Below are 20,454 nucleotides of genomic sequence, written 5' to 3' on the forward strand. Positions count from 1 at the left end.
ATCACATGGACTGTCATTATGGGCTATCACATCTCCTGCTTTCTTATTAATCAGGTGGTAGAATCTTATTGCTCTCTAAACCAACTGTATTTCTGTTTATTTTTCCTTTTCCAGTACCTCAGATTTAGCAAACAGTAAATTAACCTTCAAGTGTGTTTCATTGGCTATTTGAGCTGAGCCCATTATGAGGATTTTGTGTTAGGGTGAAATTCATGAAGGGATGGATGTGCTTGATATGAGAGAAACTGAGTTGATGAGTAAATTGCTTCTTCGAATGTTGTGATTTTAAACAATTTTCTGAAATTTTCCATTAATCAAGAAGAAATCAGTTTAAGTTTCTCTATGATATGCTATCATTTGAGCTGTTATCATTAATGCTACGTTATATGGAGACATACAGGGAATTCAGGGAGCCACAAGTGATAGACACCTACCATCTGAAGAACAAACAAGCCTGTGTGCACTCTTTAAACCTTTTGAAGAACCAAGAACCAATCTCATGGTTGTACATAAGATAGTACAGGAAGTAAGAATTAAAACCATAACATTATGAACTAATCAGTACAACAATTAACATTTCTGAATTTGAGCTGACTTTCAAATTGGTGTTTCACTCTGTCATCCACTCATGTCAGTAAAAATCCTGGAGAGTCATTTCAAGCATAATGTTGGGGTGAACATGTCTTATTTACCTTTTATCAATTCGGATGAAGGGTTATGGGCTTGTTTTCGAAGTATTTCTTTCCCCCTACTCTCCTCCTATACATTGAGCATTTCCAGTATTTTGTATGTTTTTCCATCTTCATTATCCAATGTAATTTTGTTTTTGTTGTGGGTTCAGAATCTTTGAAGATTTTCCTCAACATGTCTCAGTGAATTTAAGGCTAAACCATTTAGTTTCTGAAGCTTCCATAGTCAGAGAAGGACCAGATTGAGTTTTTGTAAATATATTTTGCATGACATGGTGAGCTATGTAGGTACACAATATCCAGAATGTTACTTACTATACAGGTTTTGAGAACATGAAATATTTTATCTTTCAACAATAATTTTCAATTCATCTTTTAATGATCTGAAGGTCAGGATAATTCAGGAATTAAATGCAATTTAGGATTCATTGAGATTGTGCTTATGCTGAGGTTACCATTGCATCCTCAAAGACATTCATTTAGAATGAAAAAAGAAACCTAGGTAATTGTAACTGAACAGAGCTGTTTTCTTTGTGGAATAGTCTAACTCTATTTTTACTTTGATTTTAGGAATTGTATCCAGCGTTTTGTATACACAATGGCGGGACTGACCTGGAGCGTTTACCCACAGCCAGTACTTGCATGAACCTTCTAAAACTTCCAGAGTTTTATGATGAAAGTCTTATGAAGAGTAAATTACTTTATGCAATTGAATCAGCAGCAGGCTTTGAGCTAAGTTGAAGTAAATATGAGACACTGACAGTTGAGAATGATGGATAGTGTTTACAACATGTACCAACAATCAAAGTTCTCACAAAGGGAATGAAATGAGTTGTGTAGAATCAAATGGGTTTTAATAAAGTGAACTGCAAAGATGAAGCTTCTTCTAATCATATATTTGTAGCTCAGATGGATGTATGATCAAAAGCTACTTTGGGCGTTTCTACTGTTAAGATTGAGGCTATGATGCTCTGGGCCTGTGCTGTATGGCGTTAACCAAAGATTCAGCCAATGTTATATGGTAATTAAAACAGGCAATAAAGCAAGCCATAATAATGGAAGATATTTGCATTTAAAATAGGCTTTTCTTCATTAGAAGCCTATTTTTATATGGCAGTTTGTGGCTAATGGTTTTTTTTTAAACTTCATACTGGTTACTTGCATTTTAAGCACATAAACCATGTAACTGCTGCATTTTACTTTTTAAAAAGTTGCACATTTCTTACAGTCTGTTTTAAATCACAATTATGTCCCAATATGGAACCCAATAAAACATAGAGGCAATTTACAGCCTAGATTAAGATTGTATGGCGTGACATTATATTAATTATATGGCCTTTCTGCATAACTGTGGTGAGAGTTCTGAATAAGATGCATTAAGTGAATGAGATATTATGTGGACAGATTACTTAATCACAATAGAATTCAGCTTGCTCATATAAATAATTCTGTTAGGCCATGGTATATGTGTTTAAGACAAAATTTAGTCAGCAGTTTCTGTAAACAGAGATGTGAATACATGTTTTATCTGCATCTGTGAATACTATTGTTTTTGTTCTGTATCTGTACAGTTTTCTCTTGTGTATTAAACCTCTGTACTATCAAAATAGTCCTTATTGTTAAGAGTTGTAACTTTAACAACTATTAAAATTTGAATAATAGAGCTGATGTGTCATTTTGTACATTTCTGTTAGGAAAGATTACTGAGAATTGCATGAAAAACCACGGTTTAAGTAAACTAATGAAAATATTCCATTATTTTGCTTTAACGTGAAGATCCTAACACTTCAAACACTAATTGTTAATTACAAATTTCCATATAAATTTTTGACTGCCTTTTATTCAATAAATGTTTTTATGGGGTAAAAAGAAAGCTCAAGATAGTCTTTGTCAATACTCCAGAGCTCTGAGAGACAGTGCCTAAGGTTGTTTATTGCACAAGTATACTCAGTTCAAAATAATTTAATCCTACATAATAAACTGTTTTCTAAAATAGTCTGAAGATTTAACATGTCAATCAATAGTTTGTTATTTGATACATTAAGCCACAACGTTCTGATGCTAGGAACCTATTTTAGTATGTCTGTTATTAAAATATTTGCAAAATAATCTCTCAGAAAACTTAACCTATGTATATCAAATTAAAAGAACATTTAAAAATTTCTTTTATGCCAATACATTCCATATCCAATGTAAATCTCTCAGCTGGGACCTTATTGTGAACTCCCTTTAAAATTCAGTGCTTGAATCCAAATGTTTAATGTGTTGAGGCAAGTTATTTTGTATTGTCAACTATAGGAAGTTCCTACATCATCTTGCAATGAAGAATCAGTAAATTAGCATGAGTCACTGAAACCAATTATTAATGGAACAAATGCACAAAATTATAGGACAGTCACAGATTTTGTCTGAAGCTGTTGTAGCACAGTGACAGTCAGTTTAGCATACTGTTATCTTTCCAATGGGGACAAGTATTTGCAAAACAAAGTGGAGAAGTATAGTCAATTAATTGACCGCAATGCAAAATACAACAGAATTAGTAGTTACGCTTGTAACAGTTCCACGCTTTTGAACTTGCCCATAAGATTTGAATTCATTTAGTTTGTTCATAATTGCCTTTGAAAAGATGATGGTGTGCTGCCATCAAACCTCCCCCCCCCCCCCCCCCCAATTTTAAACTTATTCCATTGCACTACTAAGAAAGAGGTTATAGCATTCTGATCTGGAAAGATTGAGAGATGATATTTCCAGGTTAGATTGATGTGTGATTTGGATGGATTTAGCAGTTGTATTTTCATGTGCTGCCTTCATTTGTACTTAAAAGGTACTTAACGGTGAAGTGCTAAGGGGAATAGTGGAAGAAATATTGGCAAGTTGTTGCAGTGCATTTTGTATATGTTAGACACCAGCCATAGTGCGCTTTTGATGGACATGGTGCATTATTAGGATGATGGATGTGCTCCCATTTGGTAGTTTCAATGGTTCTTGGCATGTATGGTACAGATCTGTGCCTTGGAGATTATGAAAATTCAGTAGTTAGGCAATGAGTCAATTGCAGCAAGATATCCAGAATAACCTGATTCTGTAGCTTCACTATTTGTATTGTTGATCTAATTTGAGAACGTTGGGCAATGTTAGTGCTGGAGTCTGCAAAGCTTGTACTGCTGAATGCCATGAGGATTGAGGGATCAGGGAAAGGAGAAGGGTGATAGTCAAATCATCATACACAACAGAAACAAGCTCTCCACCTTACTCATCCGTATTCACCCCACTTATCTACATTAGTTTTATATTATTCTATGCCTTGGTTTTCATGTATCTACCCATGTGCCTCTTTAGATATTACTGTTGTGGCTCTACCATGCAGTTCATTCCAGATACCAACTACTTGGTATGAAAAATGTACACTCCAGAACTTTATCCTCTCCCTCTCACTTTAAGTCTATGATCTTCAGTTTATATGGCACTACTATGGGAAACATAGCCCCCTATTATCATCTCTTAGCCTACTCTGCTCCAGAAAAAAAACAGACCCAACCTCTCCAATCTCTCCAGATTTATCTAGCGATAGAGCGTGGAGGAGATCCTTCTGGTCTTTCAAGCCATGCTGTTCAGCAACCCCAATTTAATCTTAACACAATCACATAACAATTTACAATAGCCAATCAAGCTACCCAGTAAGTCTTTGGACTGTGGAAGGAAACTGGAGCACTCAGGGAAAACCCACACATTCCATGAGGAGGGTGGACAAAACATGACAGGATACACAAGCTGTACTATGGTACCCAATAATTCAAGCCCTCTGGTCCTGGCAATATCTCATCCAACTTAACCACAGTTTTCTTACAGTGGATCAACTGGAACTGTACACAGTATTCCAAGTGTGGTCTCATCAATGAGTTGTACAGATGTAACATGATATCTTTAGACTTGTACTCAATGCCTCAACAAAAAATAGAATGCCATGTGCCTTTTCCACTCTGTTGCTAGTCGCCAGGAACTGCACTTGTACCCTGTCTCTTTACACTACAACACTCTTCAGGGCTCTAACATTCATTGTGTGTGTGTTCTGCTCTTGTTTAACTTCCCTAAATGCATCACATCTCATATGACTGAGTTAAATTTCATCAGCCATCCCTTTGTCCACTTCCAGCTGATCAATATTTTGACTTTAGATATCCTCTTTCACTCTCCACTATAGTAACAAATCTGGTGTCATCTGTCAATTTACTGATCATGCTACCAAATCATTAATAAGACTCAGCACCAATCCTTGAGGTCCAGCACAAGTTACAGGTCTCCAACCTGAAAAACAAACGTCGTTTATCACCATCTAGATTCGTGTCTCAAAGCTAATCTATTTATTTGGATAGCTTGTTGTATTCACACTTTATGGACTAGCCTACTGTACATAACCTTGCTAATGTACATGCATACAACAGCCAGCACCCTACCCTTGACTATTCTCTTGATCACCTCTTCAAAAAAAAGTTCAACGTTAGAGTGGTTGTTCAATTTGAGCACCTCAGGACTTGAACTTCAGTAGCAAGTGGATCTCCAGCTTCATTCATGGTTTCTGGTTGGGGATACTTCTCTGGTACACAGTCCTCTCTGCACATTTGCTGCTGAAGTTTGTGATGGCAGTGGCATACTCATTTAGATTCAGCTGGGTCCTTAAATTACTTACCAGCCTGCAGACTTGAAGTTGTTGTATAGAAGCTCAACTGTTTTGTCAAACAGAACTGACCCACCATATCTATAATATCATGTAGCATGGTGAAAAATTCTGATCATCTTTCATGCTATTGCAACGGTTTATAATAAAAGTTGTTATTGTAATATCTCTTCAAAAGAGTTTTGTGCTGTTAACGAAGACTTTGGCAGTGTTTGCCCTCTAGTGGTGTGCATGTCATGAAGCATTTTTTCAGGGATAAAAAAAAGTTTCAGATTTCAATCCAATGGTATCAAAGGTTTTCAAAATAACAACAAACCCCATTTTGTGAAGTGTAACTGTTTAAAAGTAACACATTTTAGAATTGGCAGACTATCATAATAAAATAACAAGGAAAAGGTCTTGTGTAGCATTCTATCTCAACTTTGCTTCAGTGTTTCACAGGCAGAAAATTACTTTCTGAAGCACAGATGCTATTGCTACATAGTTTGTATCCAAACTGCATGTAATTCCAGATAAACGAGCACAAGACATATTCTGTCCCAGCATTTTGTGAATAGAGACAGGCTGTGAGTTAAAGGAAATGAATTGCCCCTCTTCTGAATCTCTACGGGGTGCAACTACTTGCCAAGCATTAGTTCACAGGGAACTAACAACCTTGGTTTAACCAAAATATCATTCACAAACCCATTGGAAATGTTAATGTTCATATTGAGTCGAGTACAACCCCCTCTTCAGCTTTTCAAAATGCTGAGAAACCCAGAACTCTTCCCATCAACGTAATTATTTAAAGATATATTTTCAGGATCAGTGTGTGAATAGCAGTGCCAGCTTTTAATATTGCCCTTTGCCTTATTTACCTTCAGAACATGGAGGTGAGCTACCTTCTTCAACTGCTGCAGGCTTTCTGTAATGGTAATTCTTTTGGGCAGGGTGTTCTAGGAATTAGACCCAGTGCTGTGCAAGAATGGCAAAACATGTCAATGGTGCACAGCTTGATGTCTTGATGGAGAATCTACGGATATTGGTGCTCCTACTTAAAAGTTGCTCTTGCCCTTCTTGATGATTGAGAATAAAGATTTGAGAGGCTCTTTCAGAATAGCTTGGGTGAGTAACTGCGAATCTTGAGCAACACACATAAAAATGTGGAAGAATTTAAAATGTCAACTGTTTATTCCCCTCCATAGATACTGCATGACTTGCTGAACTCCTCCAGCATCCTGTGTGTGTTTTGTAAATGATTCAAACCACAGACACGCATTGCTACTGGTGCAGGGAATGTCTCCTGGGTGTGGTTCGTGCAAAGTTAATCAAGTGGGCTATTTTGTTCACTTATCCAAGCACATGGAGTATTCCATCACACTCCTGATTTTGTAGATGATTTGTTACTATTCATGAGGAATGAAGAGTATTGCAAGTGAGGGTTGCTATAATTTCTGAACATAGTGCATCTAAAAGTAAATTTCAAAGTGGCTTGGTTTGACACCAGCAAAGAAATTAAGATTAACATAAATCAAAGGTTCCTGACCTGGGGTCCACAGACCTCTTGGTTAATGATAGGAATCTGTGGCATTAAAAAGGTTGGGAACCTGATATAAATGGTGGCTAACAATCAGTGCAGACTTGGTATATCTGTGCTATAATATGATTCCATAATCTTTCAGTGCTCTTTGGATATAAGGATGGTGCAGGGTGAAAACTGTTCAAAAAAGGGGGTAGAAATATGCCTGGCAACTACAGTCGAGTCAATTTAATCTAAGTAATGGGAGAATTTTTAAGAAACACTGATCCAGTACAGGATTAATTGTCACCTGGAAGAAAATGTATTAATTGAGGCAAGCCAGCATAGATTTGTTAAAACCTAATCATGATTAACCAATTTGATTTTTTTTTGATGAGGTAAGGAATAGAGTTGATGAGGGTAATGCAGACACTATGGTGACTGTGGGCTTCCAGAAGGCATTTGATAAAGTGCCACGCAACAGTCTTATCAGCAGTGTTGACGCACATGGCTGAAAAGGGACATTAATGGCATGGCTATGAAGCTGGCTAAATAATAAAGTCAGGGTGAACAATGCTAGAGTTATTGCTTTTTATGTTCTACATTTTTGACTTGGACTAAGGCTGCAATCCATGATTTCTAATTTTGCCAATATTTTGACAGTATTGTGAAGACTTGTCTGTGGAGGCAAAGCTGTTGGGTATATTCACAAGTCAGTCAAGTTGAGGTTGATAGACTCTTGATAATAAGGGTGTCAAAGATTATGGAGAGAAGCCAGGAGAATGAAGTTGAGAGGAAAATAAATCAGCAGTGATTAAATGGCAGAACAGACCAGATAGGCCAAATGGCCCGACTCTGCTCCTATGTCTTATGGTGAACTATGAAGAAGGAAGTGTGGAGATAAGCAGGCTGGTACAATGTGCAGCTGATTGGCAGGTAAAGTTTAACATGAGAAATAGTTCCTGAGAAGTAAGCATTGTCCAGGGTCTATTATGAACACTTATTGTCAGAGAATGGTATTTTACAGCTTGGCCAGGTTGACAGAAAACCTTTGCCTTGCAGATATTGAATGTAGGCTCATCTTCCTCTGGATTTCTGACTGTTTTAATGTGGAGAAATATGAGGAGATGCATTGTGGTAGGAGGAATGAGGAAAGGCAATATAAAAGATACTATTCTCTAAGGTGCAGACACAAAGGGATCTGAGAACCTTTGCCACATTGAGAAACCAAGGAGCAGAAATACCTATGAGTCAATTTTGCTGTATTTCTCATGGAGAATTGAGCCTATTCTTTCTTTGTCTGTCTGACAATCTCTTCCTGTGCAAGAGCTTGATATAAAACATCCTTGTTGGAGGTCTGATATTGTGCATGCAAGTGGCCGCAACAGCCAAGATCTCTGAGTGGAGATTCCGTTTCGTATTACCAAACCGACAATGTTCCATAGAAACATAGAAAACCTACAACACAATACAGGCCCTTTGGCCCACAATGCTGAGCTGAACATGTACTTACTTTGGAAATTACCTAGGGTTACCCATAGCCCTCTATTTTTCTAAGCTCCATGTATCTATCCAAGAGTCTCTTAAAAGACTCTATTGTTTCCGCCTCCACCGTCACCGACAGCCCATTCCATGCACTCACCACTCTCTGAGTAAAAAACTTATCCCTGACATCTCAACTGTACCTACTTCCAAGCACCTTAAAACTGTGCCCTCTCACGTTTGCCATTTTAGTCTTGGGAAAAAGCCTCTGACTATCCACACGATCAATGCCTCTCATCATCTTAACACCTCTATCAGGTCACCTCTCATCCTCCATTGCTCCAAGGAGAAAAGGCAAAGTTCACTCAACCTATTCTCATAAGCCATGCTCCCCATCCAGGCAACATGTTTGTAAATCTCCTCTGCACCCTTTCTATAGTTTCCACATCCTTCCTGTAATGAGGTGACCAGAACTAAGCAGAGTACTCCAAGTGGAGACTGGCCATGGTCCTTTATAGCTGTAACATTACCTCTCGGCTCTTGAACTCAATCCTACGGTTGATGAAGGCCAATACACCATATGTCTTCTTAACCACAGAGTCAACCTGAACATCAGCTTTGAGTGTCCTATGGACTCAGACCCCAAGATCCCTCTGATCCTCCATGCTGCCAACAGTCTTACCATTAATACTATATTCTGCCTTCATTTTTGACCTACCAAAATGAACCGCCTCACACTTACATGGGTTGAATTCCATTGGCCACTTCTCAGCCCAGTTTTGCATCCTATTGATGTCCCGCTGTAATCTCTGACAGCCCTCCACACTATCCACAACACCCCCAACTTTTGTCATCAGCAAATTTATTAATCCATCCCTCCACTTCCTCGTCCAGGTCATTTATAAAAATCACGATGAGAAGGGGTCCCTGAGGCACACCACTGCTGACTGACCTCCATGCAGAATATGACCCTTCTACAATTGGCTTTGCCTTCTGTGGGCAAGCCAATTCTAAATTCACAAAACAAAGTCCCTTTGGATCCCAGGCCTCCTTACTTTCTCAATAAACCTTGCATGGGGTGCCTTATAAAATGCCTTGCTGAAATCCATATACACTACATATAACCATATAACAATTGCAGCACGGAAACAGGCCATCTCGGCCCTTCTAGTCCATGCCGAATGCTCACTCTCACCTAATCCCACTGACCGTCACTCAGCCCACAACCCTCCACTCCTTTCCTGTCCATATACCTATCCAATTTTGCTTTAAATGACAATACCGAACCTGCCTCTACCACTTCTACTGGAAGCTCATTCCACACAGCTACCACTCTGAGTAAAGAAATTCCCCCTCATGTTACCCTCAAACTTTTGCCCCCTAAGTCTCAACTTATGTCCTCTTGTTTGAATCTCCCCTACCCTCAATGGAAAAAGCCTATCCACGTCAATTCTATCTATCCCCCTCATAATTTTAAATACCTCTATCAAGTCCCCCCTCAACCTTCTACGCTCCAAAGAATAAAAACCTAACCTGTTCAATCTTTCCCTGTAACTTAGGTGCTGAAACCCAGGAAACATTCTAGTAAATCTTCTCTGTACTCTCTCTATTTTGTTGACATCTTTCCTATAATTCGGTACATCTACTGCTCTACCTGAACCACTCCTGTCCTCATTGATGATGCAAAGATCATTGCCAGAGGCTCAGCAATCTCCTCTCTTGCTTCCCACAGTAGACTGGGGTACATCTCATCTGATCCACAAAGCATTTTCCCCTTGAATCACATGCATCCTTACTTTCTCAATAAGCCTTGAATGGGGTACCTTGTCAAGTGCCTTGCTAAAATCCATATACACTACATCGACTGCTCTACCTTCATCAATGTGTTTAGTCACATCTTCAAAAAATTCAATCAGGCTTGTAAGGCACAACCTGCCCTTGACAAAGCCATGCTGACTAATCCTAATCAAATATTCCTCTTCAAATATTCATAAATCCTGCCTCTCAGGATCTTCTCCATCAACTTACCAACCACTGAAGTAAGACTCACTGGTCTATAATTTCTTGGGCTACCTCTACTCCCTTTCTTGAATAAGAGAACAACATCTGCAACCCTCCAATCCTCTGGAACCTCTCCAGAGGATGCAAAGATCATTGCCAGAGGTTCAGCAATCTCATCCCTCACCTCCCACAGTAGGCTGGGATATATCTCGTCTGGACCCAGTGACATATCCAACTTGATGCTTTCCAAAAGCTCCAGCACATCCTCTTTCTTAATGTCTATATGCTCAAGCTTTTCAGTCCACTGTAAGCCATCCCTACAATTGTCAGGGTCCTTTTCCATTGTGAATACTGAAGTAAAGTAATCATTAAGTACCTCCACTACATCCTCCAGTTCCTTACACAATTTTTCACTGTCATACTTGATTGGTCCTATTCTCTCACGTCTTATTCTCTTGTTCTTCACATACTTGTAAAATGCCTTGGGATTTTCCTTAATCCTGCTCGCCAAGGCCTTCTCATGGCCCCTTTTGTCTCTCCTAATTTCATTCTTAAATTCTTTCCCTCTGGCCTTATAATTTTCTTTATCATTACCTAGTTTTTTTTGAACTTTTCATAAGCTTTTCTTTTCTTCTTGACTAGATTTTCTACAGCTTTTATACACCATGGTCCCTGTACCCTACCATCCTTTCCCAGTCTCATTGGAATGTACATATGCAGAACGCCACTCAAATATCCCCTGAACATTTGCCACATTTCTGCTGTACATTTCCCTGAGAACATCTGCTCCCAAGTTCCTGCCTGATAGCTTCATATTTCCCCTTACACCAATTAAATGCTTTCCTGACTTGTCTGCTCCTATCCCTCTCCAATGCTATGGTAAAGGAGATAGAATTGTGATTACCATCTCCAATATGCTCTCCCACTGTGTCTTGACAACTGATCAGGTTCATTTCCCAATACCAGATCAAGTACAGCCTCTCCTCTTGTAGGCTTATCTACATATTGCATCAGAAAACCTTCTTGAACACACCTAACAAACTCCACCCCATCTAAACCCCTTGCTCTAGGGAGATGCCATTCAATATTGGGGAAATTAAATCTCCCATCCTGATAACCCTGTTATTATTACACCATTCTGTGTTGGTAATCTCCAACTTCTAGTAATTTCTCCCCTATTTTCTCACTTTCCCTTTGTTTTCCCTCATTCCTGTGCCTCCACATCCCTTTTCTTCTCCTCTCTCACCTCATGGCCCGTCCATCATCTCCCTCTGGTTTTCCACCTTCTACTCTTTATTCCATGGTTTACTGTTCTCTCCCATCTCCTTTCCTTCTTCTTCAGCCCTTTGCCTATTCCACCTATTGCCTCCCAGCTCCTCATATCGTTCCCTTTCATAATCCCTCCCCCAGCCACATAACTTCCTCTGTCACCATATTACCTGCTGGTTTGTGCTCGAATTCCCCCTACCTTTTTATTCTGACTTCAGACTTTTGTGGGAGGTAATTTATGGATCATCTTACAAGCTATCAAAATAGCTATCTCTATGCCTATTTGTGAAAGAGGCTGCAGTTTCCACATAGACCTCCATCATTCCTTCAGTGCCACCACAGAACCTAAGCCAAATGAGCTATAGTTCAAACCAATGCTGGAGGAACTCAGCAAGTCAGGCAGCATCCATGGAAATAAATAAACAGTTGACATGTTAGGGCAAGATCCTTGTTCAGGACTGGAAAGGAGGTGGGAAGATGTGAGAATAAAAGGGAGTGGGGAAGAAGGATAGCTAGGTAATAGGTGAAGAGGTGGAGATGGGTGGGAAAGGTTAAGGGCTGGAGATGAAGGAATCTGATGTGAGTGGACCATAGGAGAAGGGGAAGGAAGAGCGGCATCAGGGGAATGTCCAGTAAGAAGACCAACATAGAGAATAGAAAAAGGAGGAAGAGGGAGGGTTTTTTTTAAACTGGGAAGAGAAATCAGTATTAATATCATCAGGCTGAACACCACACAAAAGGAAAATTAAGTGTTGCTCCTCCACCCTGAGAGTGGCCTCATCATTACCCAAGAGGAGGCATGGACCGACATGTTGGAATTGGGTATCAGAATTAAAACGTTGATCCACTGGGAAGTTCTGCTTTTGACGGGTGGAACATGGGTGCTCGATGGTGAGGTCCCCGATTTAGGACGGGCTTCATTAGGAGCATCAGATAAAATAGATTACCCCAGCAGATTCACAGGTGAAGTGTTGCCTCACCTGGAAGGACTGCTTGGGGCTCTGTTCTATGTAGCCAGCGAAAAGGCAGGTGTAGTTGGGGCTGATGTGGGTGCCAATGGCTACCGCTCACGTTTAGAGGAGCTGAAGGCCAGGATCCTTCTTCGGGACTGTTGAGGATGAGGAGCGGTTCTCTCAGATGGTGGAGGGTGGTGGTGGACTGCTACATTCAGAATCAAAATCAGATTTAATATCACTGGCATGTGTCGTGAAATTTGTTGAATTGTGGCAGCACTACATTGAAATACACAATAAAGACTATAAATTACAAAAAGTATATGTAAAAAAGAAAAATAAGTGGTGCACAAAGAGAGGGGAAAATATTGAGGTAGAGTTCATGTGTTCATTGTCCACTTAAAAATCAGATGGCAGAATTCTGAAGATGGAGGGCTAGAGGATGTTCCTGAAATGTTGAGTGTGTGTCTTCAGGCTCCCGTACCTCTTCTTGATGGTAGTAATAAGAAGAGGGCATATTCTCGGTGATGGGTGCCACCTTGTTGAGGAATCGCCTTTTGAAGGTGTCCTGAGTACTGGGGAAGGTATGCCCGAGATGGAACTGGCTGAGTTTACAACTTCCTGCCAGTTTTTCTGATTCTGTGCAGTAGTTGCTTTGAACCACATGTTGATGCAACCAGTAAGAATACTCGCCAGGGCACAACTGTAGACATTTGCAAGTGTCTTTGGAGAAACCATTTCTCCTCAAACTCCTAATGAAATATAGCCGCTGTTGTGCCTTCTTTGTAATTACATCAATATATTGAGCCCAGGAGAGATCTTCAGAGATGTTGACACTCAGGAACTTGAAACTGCTCACTCTTTCCACCTCTGATCCTTTGACTTCTCCTTCCTGAAGTCCACAATCAATTCCTTGATCTTACTGATGTTGAGTGTCAGGTTGCTGTTGCAACATCACTCAATCAGCTGATCTATCTCACTCCCGTGTACCTTCTCATCACCATCTGAAAATCTGCCAACAATAGTTGTATCATCAGCAAATTTAAAGAAGACATTTGAGCTGTGCCTGGCCACACACTCGTGGGACTGGAGAAAGTAGAGCAGTGGGCTAGGTGCACATCCTTGAGGTGTGGCAGTGCTGATTGTCAGTGAGGAGATATTACTGTATTTCTGACCCACAGAGATTGCATTGTCCTGGTGAGGAAGTCATGGATCCAGCTGCAGAGGGAGGTACAAAGGTTTTGGAGTTCTGAGGGTATGATTGTGTTGAATGCAGAGCTTACAGCCACATCATGTAAGAAACTTAAATGGCTGATCCATGCAGTACACTTGTTGTCATGGGCTTTCAATCAGAAAGACAACCAATAACTCCAGCAAAATAGAAATGATTCTGCTATTTATTTCAACTAATTAGATATTGTATCATAATCTAGTTTATCTGTCAATTCTAGTTATTTTAAATTTTACCACAATTTAGTGACCATAGGGACATCTGAAGGTGTGCTGATGTAATGATTAAGTGTTTTAGGAAAGCAAAGGGGATGCATGGGAATTTAAAGGTTTGGAAATTCAACGTGAAGAAGTGGAAATATAGTATACCTCTTCAACTATGGTTGGTGGTTAATACAGCCAGCTTAGCTTATAACAGCTTTAGTCAGCATGAACAGCTAATTAAAAATACACAAAATAATGGATTAAAAATCTGTTACATCGAAAAACTGTTTAACACAGAAGCAACTATATGAGATTCTTAAGACTCTAATTTCTGAAGCTCACTAATTCTATTTTAAATATGGTCAGATAGATCAACTCATAAAGGAAAATTGAAATTCTAGTTTCAAGGCGGTCCAGGATGATGTGTGCACGATGTATATTGATTCAGTACAATTAATTGGGATTGCAGAGGCAGTAAGTCCCTGAGTGGATCAGCAATAAAAAAACTGATAGATTATGGAAATTCACAGGATGAGACTGTGAAGGCATATTCTGGAATTATGGTATATAGCAAATACCACTTTAACAGCAGCCGGTCTTCAGATCTGAACGCCGATTGTAGATTGAATTTCAACTGCAGCTCGGGAGCTGCACTTTTTGAGGTTGATTGCACACAACAAACACTCCACTTGATCACAGAAGGCTGCATATGCATGAATGTGGCCCAGAATCGGTGGGAATTACCATTTATTTTGGGTGTCTGGTGTGTGGGTGTGAAGACGGAGGTGTTTGAAAATTATATGCTATTACCTTTGATTTTTAGCAAGTAAAGATGTCAAGTAATGTTGGATCAGGCAAGCCCCATGCTTCCAAGAGTGTTTTAAATGCTGAATTAAGACCTCTATATCCATCAGCACCAGTGACTTTATTCATAATCACAACAGAAACCTTGTGTAAATCAAGAAGTAACAATATTAAGGATGGCTCTAAGACTTCCTTTTATTATGTCAAATCCCCTGGATAATATTGAATTTTTCTATGCTCCATATGTTACATGGACCTTAGAAAAGTAGAGGGCTATGGGTAACCCTAGGTAATTTCTAAGGTAAGGACATGTTTGGCACAGCTTTGTGGGCCAAGGGGCCTGTATTGTGCTGTAGGTTTTCTATTTTTCTATGCTTCTTTCTTTTTTTTAATCACTATTTTTATTGCAACACCAACAAATTACATTCAATACAACCAGTTGCCGATTACATTTTGACTGTTTAACCCAGCCACCCCCCAACCCTCATCCCCACCCCCCTCTCCACCCCTCTCCCTCCCTCCCCTCCACCAACCAACTGAATAGTAGTGCATACACAGACAGAGCATTCCTATTTTAACAGGAGATCTTTTACGTTAGATATCAAATTTGTCCACATTAAGATTGTGTTTGGTCGTGCATCATTCACTCTTGCTGATTATAATTCCAGGTAAGAAATGTCCAAAAAGCTCTGAAGCCAGTGAGTACTTTAAATATCATGGGGAGGTTTCCAACGCTGGACGACAATCTTCTTAGCTGCAGTCAGGCCTGCCAGCCAGACTTTGCGTGTTTTTTCCATAAGGGAAAGGTAGGAGTCATCATTTAGGAGATGTACAGCAGGATCCATTGGTAATTGTTGCTCCAGTGTTTTTAAAACATAGGGGAGAGTTTGTTGAACATTTGCTTTATAAGCTAGTGTGTCATCCACATAAAGTGATATTGAATGTGATATTGTACCTACTTTAATAGGGGAGATCTGAGTAGAGTTTCTAATTAAATGTGCAAGTGGTTCAATAGATATAGTAAAAATTAAGGGAGACAGAGGGTCCCCTTGTCATGTGCCCCATCCTATATCAAATAACTTTGAGAAACCTCCTCCCACACATACCTGGGCTGAAGGATTAGCATACAGTGTTTGAATCATATTGACAAATTTATTGCCGTATTTAAATTCTTTTAGAACTCTCCAAAGATATGGCCATTCAAGGCTATCGAACGCTCTTTCAGCATCTAGAAATAGCAGGCCACAGGCAGGCGGGATTTTACGTGTTGCACTCAGTATGTATAAGAGCCAGTGAATATTACCAGATGCGAGATGTCCCCTGATAAAGCCCATTTGATCTGGGCTAATTATTTTCTCAACTACCGTCTCGTCTACTGGCTAAGACTTTGGAAAATATCTTGAGGTCAGTACTTATCAAGGAGAATGGACAGTAATTGCACATTCCAAGGGGTCCTTACTGGGCTTAGGTATAACTGTGATCAGGGCCATGTTTCGATCTCTACAGAAAGCACCATTTCCAATAGCATAATTTAATGTTTCTAACCATACTGGTCCAAGAATATCCCAAAGTGCTAAGTAAAGTTCCACAGGTATGCCATCTATACCTGGCGTACGGCCCTTATTTGTAGCTTTGACTGCTTTAAGTAGCTCATCCAGTATAGTAGGAGAATCTAGAGTTCTGGTGTCATCTAGTGACAACGTAGGGAGGTGTAATCCACTAAAAAAATCTGTGAAGTCATTCTCAGAAGGAACTGAGTCACTTGTATACAGTTCTTTAAAGTAATTCTTGAATGTCTCATTTATTTCCTCTGTTGAAGATATGACTCCATGTTTAGCACATCTAATCGCTGGTGTAGACCTTTTAGCTTCCTGTTGTTTGAGCATTGATGGCTCAGTCTGCTTCCTTCTGCGTAATACTTATGTTTGGTTATATGGATCATATATTCTGCCCTGCTTCTTAATAGATCATTTAATACTGCTTGTTTTGTTTTGAGCTCGCTTTCTTTTGTTATGGCGTATCTCCTTTTGAGATCATTCTCCAAAACCTTACATTGTTCTTCTAGGGTGGAAATCTTTTGAAGTTGGCTTTTATGTAGGTGGGAGCTAACCATATGGCATTATTTTGTAAGAAACCCTTCATGGAGGCCCAAATCACTGTCATATCCAAGACACTATTTTCATTTAAATTTATAAATTCCATCAGTTTTGTTCTCAATCATGTTAGAAATTTGTCATTTTTTAGAAGAGTGGATTTAAACCTCTGCCATAGTTAAAAGTAGATATGACTGGGTTGTGATCAGATAGACGTCTGGGCAAAAATTCTATTGAGTGTACCAAAGGCAGCAAACTGGAGGATATGAGAACGTAATCTATCCAAGAGAAAGTTTTGTGGGGAAGAAGGTATAGTCTTTAGCAGATGGATTATGCACCCTCCACACATCAGTTAGATTTAAATCCATTAGAAAAAGGTTAAGTGCTTTGGAAGCAGATTCTTGAGAGATTGATATAGTTGACAATAGATATAGTAAAAATTAAAGGGGACAGAGGGCCCCCTTGTCGTGTGCCCCGTCCCATGTCAAATAACTCTGAGGAACCTCCTCCCACACATACCCAGGCTGAAGGATTAGCATACAGTGTTTGAATCATATTAACAAATTTATTGCCAAACTTAAATTCTTTTAGAACTTTCCAAAGATATGGCCATTCAAGGCAATCAAACGCTCTTTCAGCATCTAGAAATAGCAGGCCACAGGCAGGTGGGATTTTACGTGTTGCACTCAGTATGTGTAAGAGTATATGAGGCAGTCATAGATGAGAGCTACAGGGAGGGGGTCACACCTAGGCTGCTGAAAGCAGGTCATTGGGTGACAGTCCGAGGGGGGAATGTGAAGATCTGAGACAGGTAGTGCAGAGCACCCCTGTAGCCATTCCCCTGAATAATAAGTTTACCATCCTGGATACTGTTGGCGGGGACGACCAACCAGGTGTGAGCCACGGTGGCAGGACCTCTGGCGCTGAGTCTGACCCTGTGGTGCAGAAGGGTGGGACAGAGAAGAGGAGAGCTGTTGTCATTGGAGACTATAGTCAGGCGAGCAGACGGGAGATTTTGTGGATGTGAGAAGGACACCCACATGGTTTATTGCCTCTCGGGTGCCAGGGTCCGGGATGTCTCTGATTGGGTGCATGACATCCTGGTACGAGAGGGAAAGTAACCAGAAGTCGTATACATGTTGGTACCAACAACATAGGCAGGAAGTGGGATGAGGTCCTGAAGGGTGAGTTTCGGGAACTAGGCAGAAGGCTGAAGAACAGGACCTCAAGGGTGGCGTTCTCAGGATTGCTGCCAGTACTACGTGATAGTGATGGTAAGAATTGGAGGAGATGGCAGTTGAATGCGTGGCTGAAGAGTTGGTGCAAGAGGCAGGGTTTTAGATTTTTCGACCATTGGGATCTCTTCTGGGGAAGGTGGGACCTGTACAGATTGGATGGGTTGCACCTGAACTCGAGGGGGAGCAATATCCTTGCTGGTAGGTTTGCTAGCATGGTTCGGGAGGGTTTAAACTAATTTGCAAGGGGGATGGGACCCGTAGCGATAGAGCAGTGAAAGAAGTGCATGGAGTAAAGCCAGATCTAACATATAGAAAGGCTTTGAGGAGAGAGCAGCAGAATAAAGGGTATAAAGGTAGTAAGGTAGAAGAGCTAAAGTGCGTGTACTTCAATGCAAGAAGCATCAGGAACAAAGGTGATGAACTGAGAGCTTGGATACATACATGGAATTATGATGTAGTGGCCAATACAGAGACTTGGCTGGCACCAGGGCAGGAATGGATTCTCAATATTCCTGGATTTCAGTGCTTTAAAAGGGTTAGAGGGGGGTGAAGGGGAGGAGAGGTGGCATTACTGGTCAGGGATACTATTACAGCTACAGAAAGGGTGGGTAATGTAGCAGGATCCTCTTTCGAGTCAGTATGGGTGGAAGTCAGGAACAGGAGGGGAGAAGTTATTCTACTGGGGGTATTCTATAGTCCCCCTGGTAGCAGCAGAGATACCGAGGAGCAGATTGGGAGGCAGATTTTGGAAAGGTGCAAAAATAACAGGGTTATTATCATGGGTGACTTTAACTTCCCTAATATTGATTGGCACCTGATTAGTTCCAAGAGTTTAGATGGGGCAGAGTTTGTTAAGTGTGTCCAGGACAGATTCCTGTCACAGTATGTTGACAGACCGACTAGGGGGAATGCCATACTAGATCAAGTGGGTGTGCATCTGGGGGGCTGTGATCACCACTCCCTGGCCTGTAGCATTATCATGGAAAAGGATAGAATCAGAGAGGACAGGAAAATTTTTAATTGGGGAGGGCAAATTATGAGGCTATAAGGCTAGAACTTGTGGGTGTGAATTGGGATGACGTTTTTGCAGGGAAATGTACTATGGACATGTGGTCAATGTTTAAGGATCTCTTGCAGGATGTTAGAGATAAATTTGTCCTGATGAGGAAGCTGAAGAATGGTAGGGTGAGGGAACCATGGGTGACAAGTGAGGTGGAAAATCTAGTCAGGTGGAAGAAGGCAGCATACATGAGGTTTCGGAATCAAGGATCAGATGGGTCTATTGAGGAATATAGGGTAGCAAGAAAGGAGCTTAAGAAGGGGCTGAGAAGAGCAAGAAGGGGGCATGAGAAGGCCTTGGCGAGTAGAGTAAGGGAAAACCCAAGGCATCCTTCAGTTATGTGAAGAACAAAAGGATGACAGGAATGAAGGTAGGACCGATTAGAGATAAAGGTGGGAAGGTGTGCCTGGAGGCTGTGGAAGTGAGCGAGGTCCTCAATGAATACTTCTCTTCAGTATTCACCAATGAGAGGGAACTTGATGACAGTGAGGACAATATGAGTGAGGTTGATGTTCTGGAGCATGTTGATATTAAGGGAGAGGAGGTGTTGGAATTGTTAAAATACATTAGGATGGATAAGTCCCCGGGGTCTGACAGAATATTCCCCAGGCTGTTCCAAGAGGCGAGGTAAGAGATTGCTGAGCCTCTGGCTAGGATCTTTATGTCCTCGTTATCCACAGGAATGGTACCAGAGGACTGGATGGAGGCGAAAGTTGTCCCCTTGTTCAAAAAAGGTAGTAGGGATAGTCCAGGTAATTATAGACCAGTGAGCCTTACGCCTGTGGTGGGAAAGCTGTTGGAAAAGATTCTTAGAGATAGGCTCTATGGGCATTTAGAAAATCATGGTCTGATCAGGAACAGTTAGCATGGCTTTGTGAAGGGCAGATCGTGGCTAACAAGCCTGATAGAGTTCTTTGAGGAGATGACCAGGCATATAGATGAGGGTAATGCAGTGGAAGTGATCTACATCGATTTTAGTAAGGCATTTGACAAGGTTCCACACAGTAGGCTTATTTAGAAAATCAGAAGGCATGGGATCCAGGGAAGTTTGGCCAGGTAGATTCAGAATTGGCTTGCCTGCAGAAGGCAGAGGGTCGTGGTGGAGGGAGTACATTCAGATTGGAGGGTTGTGACTAGTGGTGCCCCACAAGGATCTGTTCTGGGACCTCTACTTTTCGTGATTTTTATTAATGACCTGGATGTGGAGGTAGAAGGGTGGGTTGGCAAGTTTGCAGACCACACAAAGGTTGGTGGTGTT

At 40.7% G+C, this 20,454-nt stretch overlaps 1 protein-coding gene across 1 annotated transcript in view; it reads left to right on the top strand.

The window, feature by feature from the left end:
* ube3c (ubiquitin protein ligase E3C) overlaps positions 1-2,428 on the top strand; it is a 153,679-nt gene extending 151,251 nt beyond the window's left edge. Inside the window, exon 24 of the mRNA XM_059971878.1 lies at positions 1,260-2,428. Coding sequence (XP_059827861.1) covers positions 1,260-1,430 — 171 coding nt within the window. The 3' untranslated portion in view covers positions 1,431-2,428. The remainder of the gene's footprint in view (positions 1-1,259) is intronic.
* The last annotated feature ends 18,026 nt before the right edge of the window (positions 2,429-20,454 follow it).

This window comes from Hypanus sabinus, chromosome 6, assembly GCF_030144855.1.
Source record: "Hypanus sabinus isolate sHypSab1 chromosome 6, sHypSab1.hap1, whole genome shotgun sequence".
NCBI classification, from domain to species: domain Eukaryota; kingdom Metazoa; phylum Chordata; class Chondrichthyes; order Myliobatiformes; family Dasyatidae; genus Hypanus; species Hypanus sabinus.